General features: G+C 37.4%; 1 protein-coding gene across 1 annotated transcript in view; it reads right to left on the bottom strand.

Annotated features, from left to right (window-relative positions):
- Positions 1–366: 366 nt before the first annotated feature.
- COL3A1 (collagen, type III, alpha 1) overlaps positions 367–11,661 on the bottom strand; it is a 39,946-nt gene continuing 28,651 nt past the window's right edge. Inside the window, exons 35-51 of the mRNA XM_010862916.1 lie at positions 11,169–11,222; positions 10,083–10,190; positions 9,592–9,645; positions 9,259–9,312; positions 8,900–9,061; positions 8,677–8,784; positions 7,595–7,702; positions 6,705–6,758; positions 6,479–6,586; positions 5,945–5,998; positions 5,450–5,557; positions 5,102–5,155; positions 4,898–5,005; positions 3,673–3,970; positions 2,807–2,994; positions 2,192–2,434; positions 367–1,452 (exon numbers count right to left, since the gene is read on the bottom strand). Coding sequence (XP_010861218.1) covers positions 1,306–1,452; positions 2,192–2,434; positions 2,807–2,994; positions 3,673–3,970; positions 4,898–5,005; positions 5,102–5,155; positions 5,450–5,557; positions 5,945–5,998; positions 6,479–6,586; positions 6,705–6,758; positions 7,595–7,702; positions 8,677–8,784; positions 8,900–9,061; positions 9,259–9,312; positions 9,592–9,645; positions 10,083–10,190; positions 11,169–11,222 — 2,010 coding nt within the window. The 3' untranslated portion in view covers positions 367–1,305. The remainder of the gene's footprint in view (positions 1,453–2,191; positions 2,435–2,806; positions 2,995–3,672; positions 3,971–4,897; positions 5,006–5,101; positions 5,156–5,449; positions 5,558–5,944; positions 5,999–6,478; positions 6,587–6,704; positions 6,759–7,594; positions 7,703–8,676; positions 8,785–8,899; positions 9,062–9,258; positions 9,313–9,591; positions 9,646–10,082; positions 10,191–11,168; positions 11,223–11,661) is intronic.

Here is an 11,661-nt window from a genome sequence, read left to right on the forward strand (position 1 = left end):
GTTAAGCTCTTTTGCTAGACCCAGCTTATTTTCTTCTAAATTACCAGAAATTTCCTCCTTTATTACTCCCACTTTAGGGATTCGCTAACTTACCATGTTACTATTTCCAGGGATTGTGTCAAATAGAAGCCCTTGGTTTTCCACATGTCCCAAGGAGTTCTGTTAAATATGATCTAAAAATCTGCAAGATTCCCCATTGAGCATTATCTCTCTTTCCATCATGAGTTATATTATCTCATACTCCTGAAGGAGCATTATTGTATTATTAAGTGAGAGAGCTAAGACTCAATATGCTTTTTCCAGGAAAAATCACTGGAGTTCCTGAGTGCAAACGTACATCTATGAAAAGCTGACAAAAGCCAGGAATGTTTTATTATGATCTTTTATTATGGGTGTCTGTCAGAAAAAAAGATCAACAACCACATACAAGCTTACAAAGTTTAATTTCAACACATTCTCTGTGTTACTGTGACAAAAGCAGCCCCTTTATTAGTTTTTTGTTGTTGTTGACTTTCACAGGATGCAGGGAAAGTGTCTCCTGCAGTGATACACCAGGAAACATTTTTGACAGGAGACAAGTACAGATGGTGCAACTGTGTTTTGAATGCAAGGCAACAATTCTGACCTAGAGTTTTCAAAGTGAAAATACATTAGCACCAGACCACATGTCTTTAAAGACTTGCCAAATATTGGTAAACTTGACCAGCAATGACCAGAAAAAAGAAAAGCACCTTTAAAAGCAGTTGATATTCAAGATTAATTATGGCTTCAAAACTATTTCTTTAAATTCTTGCACTGCATTCTACTTTTTTTTAAACCAATATTTTAGGAACGTAAGTTTTGGCATTTCATACAAATTTTTCATCTTCTGGGACTCATAGAATTCATTTATGTTTCTGACCAGGTTGAGGTAGTTGAAACAGGAAGTTCTTTTCTAATTTCTTGCTTGACTGTTTCAGAAGAAAGGTAATCTTTTAATGGTAAGCACCGTCATTGCTCTGAAAATGGGCTAGGATTCAAAGAATGTAACGCAGTGTTATTGGAAGAGTGTTGAAGTTTATTTATTATAGCACCATTGAGACATTTTGAAATTGAAATTGGTAAAAAAATAGAACAATAAGCATTTGAACTGTATTTGGTGTAATAGCAAAAACAAATATCCTTTTTTGGTCAAATTACACTTTTTTCCCAAGAATTTTGGAAATAAATAACTGGAACTTGGTCACTTGTACTGGCTGACAAGATTAGAACAAAAGGAACATATGGAGTGTGAAGCTTTTTCTGGGACTTTGGATAGAGTTTGGTTTATAAAAAGCAAACAGGGCCAATGTCCGCACCAAATTCTTGATCAGGACCACCGATATCATAGGGTGCAATATCTACAATAGGTAATCTGACGGCCTTGCGTGTTTGATACTGGAAGACTGTTTTGCCCCATTCCCCAGTGTGTTTCTGTAAAAAAAAAAAGAGCAAATAAAAAATGTAAGTGATAATGACATTACAATTATTTAGTTTTTCTGATGAAGTTTTAAAAATATTTTGCTTAAAGGGAGTTACCAACTTGCAATGTATACACATAAGACTTGCTCCAGTTCAAAGTGATAATCTTCCCAGCAGATAAACCATATCATTAACCAAAAGCCTTACAGTACTTCAGGGTAAACCCAACAGGGAGATTGCCACAGGCCAGTGCCTTCTCAGAAACCTCAGTTCTGATCAATACTACCAGGTAGGGAGCTAGTTTACTAAGAAGTAGATAGTTCTCTTACATTGGAACTTGTGATATATTATTAATATTAGGAATGAATTCTCCTTCTGTTCATAAAGGTAATAACAAAGGGTTGATTTAAAGTAACCTTTAAAATTAAAAACAGATTTTAGATTGAGATCGTATGATGGCAGTTATGTAGAATGGATAATAACCATCTAAATTATCTGATAAAATTTATATCATGGGTTTAAATTTCAATGGCTTTCATAGCAATTAGTTTTCACCAGGAGGTTGAGAAGATAAACTCATTGTTTGTGACATTTAACCTTCCCTGGAATGAATCAGTATTCAATATAACTCACACTGAATGCCATCTTTTGTTCACACTCATTATTTTTATTCCTTCTTTTAAAAATAGCATGATTAAATGAGCAAGCTGAGCTCATCATAAGACATGCTTATAAAAATGCTGATACTTACTGTGCAACCATCCTCCAGAACTGTGTATGTGAATTTGCTATTTCCTTCAGCCTTGAATTCACCTTCATTTGACCCCATCAGCTTCAAGGCTTTCTTTACATTCCCACTGGCATGATCCATGTATGCAATGCTATTCTTGCAGTGATATGTGATGTTCTGAGAGGCCCGGCTGGAGAGAAGTCGGAGGAATGCCAGCTGGACATCGAGGACGTCTTCGGGAAGTTCAGGATTGCCATAGCTAAACTGTGGTGGGGAACAAATAAAGCTGATCAAACATTTTAGCAGCAATTATGCCTAGTGGATTTATACAGAGAGTATGGTCACAGTAATATAAATTGTTTATGTATTTTATCTACAACTTTTTATTGCATGTATAATATATAATGTCAGAGTAAAGAAGATCTTAAATTTGAAAGAAAGGTGATTGTGTATTAAGAATCATTTAATCTAATTTAGCTTTGAGAAACAAGTTATAATTGCTATCTGAGTATATACAATCTTTTGCACCTTTCTATTTATTAACTATCTTTGCGTTGCGATGAACAAATGGGAGGAACAAAAAATTAGGGAAGCAAAGATAAATCAGTTAAAGAAAAATGGCGTATCTTTTCTTACCTGAAAACCACCCTCCATGGATTCTCCAAACCAAACATGTTTCTTCTCAGCACCAGAATCTGTCCACCAGTTCTTCTGTGGGATAGTCAAAGGACTGGCACTTACGCACGTTTCCCCAGTTTCCATGTTACAGTAGACTTTAATAGCATCCAATTTGCAACCTTGGTTAGGATCAACCCAATATTCTCCTGAATAGTCACAAAGAGGACAATGGAATTGGTTATGAAGTCCAGTAATGGGATTTAGGCCACAATGATTTTGTAAGGCGTTCATACTATAGTCTATCCAGTCGCAAGGAGTCTGACTCAACTGGAGTGACTGAGTGAGGCATTCACAATGTTGACTGCCAATGTATTTGTATTTTACATATTTCTACTTTTTAGTGTAGCATAACAGAGGAACTTTGGGATAGTTTCATAATTTGAAAAATTTAGTAATTAGATTATTATAAAAACTATTTCAATGAATATAGGTTACAATGATTAAATTGCAAATTATGCCTGCATCAAATTACAAATATTTGATCCTGAGAACAAAGTGATATATGTTGTTTATAACTCAAATAACTTTGTGATGATATGAAGAAATGTGCCCAAACATGATTTGTTTTAAAATTTCTACAAAATTGTCTTTAAATTTTCCTATATTGGAATATTTCAAATTTATGTTACAGTTTAAGTACATCTATAAAATTCATGTTTTCTTACAACATCAAGGAGTTTCAATTCAACTAACACTATTTAAGGATTATTCCTGCTTTATAATATCTTCTACTCACAGTAAAAATTTCCTTTTCCCTAAATTTGAATACAGGCAGTTTTCTCTGTTATCTTGTTGCTATGAGTGTGAAAGTTTCCCCAACATACCACTCTGGAGTTCAGGATGGCAGAATTTCAGGTCCCTGCAGTTCCGTGCAGGGTTTTTACGGGAACCATCAGGACTAATGAGGCTTTCTATTTGTCCATTGACTGATTTGAGTGAGGTCATAATCTCATCGGTGTTGATTTTGAAATCTATCGGTTCATCTCCATAATATGGGGCAAAACCACCAGCTTTTTCGGCTCCAACACCAGCAATGGCAGCAACCCCGCCAGCACCACAACATGGACCAGGGGCACCAGGAGGTCCAGGAGGGCCTGGTTGTCCTGGGTGGCCTGGGGAGCCCTAGGAGGAGTAAGAACATACATCACTGATGTGTAAGAACATATGTCATTGATGTAAACTTGTTTGGTATCCACAGAAAGAATACATTGCCAGCCCAATAAAATGTCTTACAAAGAATTAATACATTGTGTAAGCATAATTATTTCGATACAAGTTTGGGTTGTTTTTTGATAGAATATTAACCCGTTTATAACTATAATCCATTCTTAGGAAGTTTATTGTGTTCTACTGTATAGGAAGAAATGGTGTTAGATCACAAATTTTACTCTATCATGTGTTCTAAGATGTTAGCGATTCTAATGCTGACAGGTCAGAGGAGTTATGATCAGGAAACCTAGATTCTGACCCCAGATTTATCATTAACCTTGTGGTTTGGGGTTAACCACTTAACTTTGTGTTTAATTGTGTAACTTGTGGGGTTAATAGTTTTTCTTCCATTTACCCCAAAGGCGTGGGATAGGAATGTGTTAGAAATGATGGTGTAAGCAGCAAAACAGGAATAATCACTGAAGCTGTTTGAGCAGTGGAATGCATCAGTACTTTAAACCTGTCATTATGATGATCATAGTTGTGAGCTGTCTAATATGAGATCAGCAGTGGCAGAGTTCTTTTTATTCACTGAGCTATTTTCCTTTTATTCACTGAACAGTTTTCATTCTGCTAAAACTGTTATCTGATCAGTTAACTGTTATCTGATGAGTAAAACTGTAAGGAAGGTTTTCTTGATTGCTCCCTGTTATGGGCAGTGTGGTGGAGAAGTTTTCATGTGGTGGAGAATGTCCTAAAGTCAGTGTTCAGTTCCTAACTTAAGTTCGGTAATTGTATTGTGTTTAACTAGCCATCTCAATTTTAAAATATTGCAAAGTGTTTCTGAAAATGTGAAGATGATAGCAAATTAAATACACATGTTTATAAGTAATGTCTTACCTCAGATCCTCTTTCACCTCTGTTACCTCGGGGCCCCGGTGGTCCAATGGGACCAGGGTGTCCACTTGCTCCATCCTTGCCAGGGGGCCCGCTAGGTCCAACAGGTCCCTAAGAAATGAACATGATATCACAATGCTAGAATACTTCCCTGCAGTGCAAAAATGTTAAAACATGGAACTTCCAATCTCTCTCTCTTGCACATACTCTGGGGCCTGCAGGGCCTGGACTGCCAACTGCACCTTGATGACCAGCGGGACCCTGAAAGGAAAGGAAGGTGCATTTGAGTGATGCCTTCAAGAAGCTCAGTGAACTGTATTTTCAAGGTCAGATCAAGAAACTTGAGGCTCAAGATGAACCATGAGCTCTTTTTCCTTATTCTCCCCATTGTCTCATGCCAACTACTATTTCAAATAAGCCCTTAAATTGATTTCTAATCTCTTGTAGCATAGGCTTTTAGAGATGAACATTCTTCCATTACTGATCTCTAAAGTGTGCCTATCTCATCAGTGAAAATGCATTGAGAGGACTTTCTAGCACAGCGGATGCACTTACCGGAGATCCGGGGGCCCCTGGGTTGCCAGGGAATCCGCGATGTCCTTTGATGCCCATAGCACCACGCTCACCGGTTTCCCCTTTGTCACCGCGTGGGCCTTGGGGACCCTTTACAAACACATTTCAAATTAGGATCATACACACACGCGTCGGAAAAACAAATTAGAACTCACAACAATTAAGTCCATTTTATAATATTCTACAAGTGAGAAGTCCCATCGACAGACTGCGTACGTGCAACTATACAAAATGCTGTGGTTGCTTCGATTTTGGACTGAGAATTGTATAGAGCCCCAATAATTGCCATGTATACACACGGCCCCAAGGACATTTTAGATCCTAAATTGCTTTCTGTTTCATCAGAGGACAGTTTAAATTTGGTTCCATAGTTATGTACTTATTCATCCCTTTTTCCTGAACATGCTAGAAAATAGACTGTTTCCTACACCATAGACTTAGTTAAAATAGACAACAAACAAACAAACAAAAACTCACAGGAGGACCTCTTGATCCGGCAGGACCTGGGGCTCCAGAAGGACCAGCAGGGCCCTAAAATAAAAATACACAAATAAACACAGGGGGAGGTGTTTGCTTTTTGATATAGATTTGTTTTATTTAAATGCTAATCTTTTCATTGTGGGAGAATAATGGTATGCTTGCTGATATTACTGAAAGTTAGTATTACTTTTTCCTTACAAATCCTTGACCTGTTTATAGCTTTACCTGGGGGTCTAAACAGGAAAAAGAGAACATCCTGTTAGTTCAACTATATGTTGATGAAGCCGATATACACTTGGTGTGATTAATACCATTTTGAATTTAAAAAATGAACTCTTCATTGACTATTGCCAGAAATCTCTCATATATCTTTGTCACCACAATTGTCTAAGGAATGACTAGCATACAAAACTGTAAAACAAATGAGAGTAGATCTTTCGGTTGGCAGATATGACATTCTATCGTCTATCTACTGAGTTCTTTATTGGGAAAACGGATAAGTAAGGAACGATGGTGTTCATTAGAACTCACAGTTTCTCCTCTGTCACCGTTCTTTCCAGCTGGACCGACAGGACCAGGAGGGCCTGGGTGACCAGGAGCTCCAGGGGCACCAGGAGAGCCATTTTCACCACGGTCACCCTGTGGACAAGATCACAGTTCCAAAATCGATCTGATCAGCAGTTATTGCTTTAATTACATCTATTAAAAGGTATAATTAAAACCTACAAAAAAATTACTGTACTTGGGTTTATTATACCTTGGCACCTGGAGCTCCATCTCGGCCTGGCAGACCATCTGATCCAGGGTTTCCCTGATTAAAGAAAAAAAATAAGAAAAGAAATCAAAAATTTTGGAACTATTTAAATATCATTGAAGCCATACATTCTCAATGGGTAAAATATCATTCCTAAAGAGAATAAAAATTGGTTCTTTGGAGTGAAAAATCTTAGATGTGACAATGGGTGTGGCCCTGCAAGGGTTGACAATGCCTACATGGAGAGGCAGTACACCTGTGATACTACAGTTTCACAGGGTAAGCAAGAAAGAAGTGACTAGGAAACTAAAAAGCGTTCTTAGGAGAGAGGTAATACATAAAAGCTCGACACACAGTAATTTAAGCAGATAATGAAAATCTACAATTTAAGAAAGGACTAATCACAGATAATATGCAGAATATTTTTACCCGGAAGGAATGCTGTAAACTGGGGCTTTCCCCATCCCCAACAAGAGTTTATTTAGCTAAAGGTCATATCCCTCTCCATTAATGATCATTCACTGCATAAATATTAAAGAACATGAACAGTTAAGGCTGAGTTGTAATAAATTGTAATAGAAAGAATATTTATTACTAGAGAAAGAAGGTGAACTTTGATATGTGGCAATATTTACACTTCTAGACCCAAGTAAGGCCAATTTGAACCTTGCTTAAATGTTATGGAAGGCAGGAGGAGAAGGCAATGACAGAGGATGAGATGATCGGATGGTGTTACTGACTCAATGGGTATGAATTTGAGAAAACTCCAGGAGATGGTGAAGGACAGGGAAGCCTGGTGTGCTGCAGTCCAAAGGGTCTCAAAGAGTCAGACGTGACTTAGCGACTGAACAACAGCATGCCTCATTGGATACTTTCTGAGAACTAGTACTTACATCTCTTCCAGGCTCACCAGCTGTACCAGCCAGACCAGGAAGACCCTGGGGGCCAGGAGGACCACGTTCTCCATTCTGACCACTAGGTCCTGGTTTACCATTTTCACCCTGTGTACAAAGAAAGAAATTCATATTTCTTTCCAGGAAATCAATTAATATGATACTTTTAGATGTCTTTATTTCCCAGGGATGAACTTTGTATTATTCAATTCTTATGGAATTTGTTCCTAAAAGTATCCCTGCCAGAGGAAAAATGCTTTGGGGAACAAACTTCTTGTATGTTCTAACTTGTTCAATGAACCTGGATGCCTGAGTAATTACATTGATTATCATATTCGAATACATCCTAATATGAGGTGCATAAGTAGACATGGCTATTGTAAGAAAAAAAATAACGATTAATCATCATGAAACCACAGGTTTATGGTGCCCATTAGAATTAGGTTATATCAAATGTTTGGCTCTATTTAAAGAATATACATTTATTGGATATGTTCATATAAATCAAATAGACTTAAATGTTATATTGTAATTTCACTACAATATTATATGACTATCAGTTTAAAAGGGTGCTCAAAGTGTCAAAATGTGAGCCCTAATAAAATACAATTTTATTACCCTATTTGCTAAATGGATATTTAAGACGCTAAGCCCTAGGATGTTATAGAAGTATCAGTGAAAGAAAGTCAGGAGAATAAAATAAATTGAGTTGATGGATAATTGGTATCAATTAAAGGAATCACAGGTCTACAAGCTGAGATTATTTTCCCCTTCAAGACTGACAGTCAGCAAATGGAAGAATGCTGACAAGTTTCCTAACAGAGGTATTTGAGATGACAAGATATTTCCTGTGATATCAATCTATTTGTGTTGGTGTTCACAGTTGGTCTATGATGTGCATTGTTTTTGGATTCCAGAGCCTCTTGATAACATGCATGCTTCCTGAAACTGAAAATATCGAGAATGTACATCTAATTACAGGAAAACTTGTTCATTACATACTTGCTATGGTCGTGTGATGTCTAAAGACTATCAGTCTTCATAAAGGAAACCAAGGTCCAGTGAAAGATAGCTACACTCACCTTGATGCCCTGTGGGCCGGGGCTGCCCCTAGCACCTGGCATGCCTGGTGGGCCTGCAAGACCTCGTGCTCCAGTAAGTCCTGCAATTCCGAGTGGGCCTGGAGCTCCCTGTTGTGATGGACAATGAAATCTTGGTTACTCTTTATGTGACTATGTTTTCCTGTATTGATTTGTGATTGAAAATAAAACTGTTATTAATCAATAGAGCAAAGAAAGCACTCACCGGAGGGCCCTGGGGGCCAGGTGCTCCCCTCTCACCTGGTGGACCAGAATCACCCTTTGGTCCAGAGATCCCGGGGCTGCCAGGAGCACCATTACTGCCAGGTGGACCTGGGGGACCATCTTTGCCTGGAGCACCGCTGGAGCCTGGGGGGCCTGGGTTACCCTACAAAGAAATGTTTGATATTAGAATATTTTATAATGAAAAAGTACATTTTTTCTTCCCTCCTTCACCTGGATTCAAATAATTTTATATGGAATTTAATAAAAAGAGAAGTTGCAGTGGATAAGTTTCTCACCCTATGCATATATGAGTACTCTTTATGGAATATATGGCTTAAAATTATTTTAAAAAGTACTTACATTACTGCCAGGAGGGCCAGGAGGACCACGCCCACCGGGGAAGCCAGCAGCACCCTGCAAAATGATAAATATACTTTTGAATGTCAAAAATCAAGGAGAACAAATAATTAACTACTAAAACAAATATGAAATGTAAGAAATGTGGTAGGAACTGCATTCTATTCTGAGATTTATGGTTTGTTTTTTCCTCTTGGAATTTACATATAACTCACACATGAATACGTGATCATCATTTTATACTCTCTGTAGGAAACTAGGGCTTTCAAAGCAGTTTTTATACAGATTGATATTGATTAATGCTTTTCCATAATAGTCAAGACGATCATTACTTACAGGACCACCAGGACTGCCACGTTCGCCTTTGACACCTTGGGGGCCTGGGGGACCCTATATGGAATGGAGATGGAAATTGTCAATAGGAATAGCATCAAAATCAAAATTTGGGATTAGCATTAAGCCTTTGAAAAATCAGTAACTCTGCTTATTATGACAATCATTTACAACACATACAGTCATTATGTTGTACTTTAAACTTATACAATGCACTGTACATGTCAGTTTTATCTCAATAAAACTGGGGGAAAACACTACAACAGAAATGAGAACCTACATCAAAACACAAAAGTAGTAACTCTCTGAGGACATGAAAATAACTTGATGGAGGTAACTAGATTGTTGGAGCCCAGCTTCAAACTCAGAACTGTATTCCTACAAAACCTGTATTCTTGTCACCATGAAAAGCTCTCTCTCGGTGTGAAAATATTAAATTATTGACAAACCTAAGTAGTTTCTTTTAGAAGGCTTAGAAAAAGAGAGATACTTACAGCAGGCCCAGAACCTCCGGCGGGTCCTGCGGCTCCAGGAGGGCCTCCTTCACCTTTCTCACCAGGAGCGCCTCTTTCTCCTTTAGCACCAGGCTCACCGTTCTGGCCCTGCATTCAGAAACAAACACAGCCTGTGAACTGACACCCTTCACGGTGCACTGGGCTTATCCTTATTTTTTTCTTCAGAAAATAGAATTCTTCATGCAGAGAGATATTTTTCATCTATTTTTAATTTTTAAATTAATTTTTATTGGAGTATAGTTGCTGTACAATGTTGTGTTAGTTTCTGCTGTACAGCAAAGTGAATCAGCCACATGTACACATGTATCTCTTCTCGTTTGGATTTTCTTCCCATTTAGGTCACCAAAGAGCATTGAGTAGATTTCCCTGTGCTATATAATAGATTCTTATTAGTTATCTATTTTATACATAGTTATGGATATATTTAGATGTTAAAATAAAATTGGAAGACTCTCTGAAGACATGGAAGAAACAAAGTCAATGAAAATGTTTCCATGATAAAGATTTCCCTGGTGGTCCTGTGGTTAGGACTCCATGCTTCCACTGCAGGTGGCATGAGTTTGACCCTTGGTTGGGGAATAAGGTCCCACACCCCACATGAAGCCACCAGAAAATAAAAAGAGTTTCCATGATAAAAAAAAAAAAATGTCCAGAAAGTGGTACGATTTCCATTATTTTTTATAAGGGAGAACCTCTCTCTAAGGATTGTGCATTTCAAAGCAAGCACCAATAAATGCATTTGAGAAAGATGGAGCTTAGAGGAAATTTTATTTAGTACCATTTAAAAATGGAAGAACGTTAATAAAAACTTTCAGAGTGCTTTAAATCTAGGAGATCGTGTTAGTCTTATTAATCTGGTATAAAGGCAGGCCAGGTGTTTTTGTATCCATCTTTTAAACAGTAAGAATAAAGTTCAAAAAAAAAAGGAGGTGGATAAATGAACCCTCATAGAGAATGAGTGGCTGAAATAGACTAGAATTCAGACTTGACTTATTCTCCTACGATTTTTTAGTGAGATAGTGATTCTGGGCTATGTGACATGCGTGTTTTAATGATCATACTTACAGGAGCACCAGGGAAGCCAGCAGGTCCTGGTGGCCCCTGTTCGCCTCTCTCACCCTTAAGTGAAAAATATTCTCATTAGTCACAGTGAAATAGATTCCTATTGGGAGCACATGTCATCCTCTACATCATCTTATCTTTTCCTTTAAGCTAAGGAAAGATAATGTTAGTGTGCAAAGCTAACAGAGCTTAACCTCTAAAGACCTCTCCATTTTTCAATAAAATTCGAAGTAGCAATTTTCTTCTTATTTTTGTAAGAAAAATAATTTGAGAATTTTGAAGTATTTAAAAAACCTAATTGTAAAACTTCTAAAAATGCAAGGATTTAAAAAAATAAAAATAAGGTTAAAGTGTTTAGAAATCATTCAATTAGTTAAAAACATTTACTAAATATCTCTCCTGAGTCTGCAAACCCCGAAAGCAGAGAATTTTAGATCTAGAAGTAGCCTCCGGCAAAGATCCTATGGCTTTAAGAAATACTCTTTTACAAATGCAT

The sequence above is a fragment of the Bison bison genome, unplaced genomic scaffold, assembly GCF_000754665.1.
Source record: "Bison bison bison isolate TAMUID 2011002044 unplaced genomic scaffold, Bison_UMD1.0 scf7180017864485, whole genome shotgun sequence".
Taxonomy (NCBI): domain Eukaryota; kingdom Metazoa; phylum Chordata; class Mammalia; order Artiodactyla; family Bovidae; genus Bison; species Bison bison.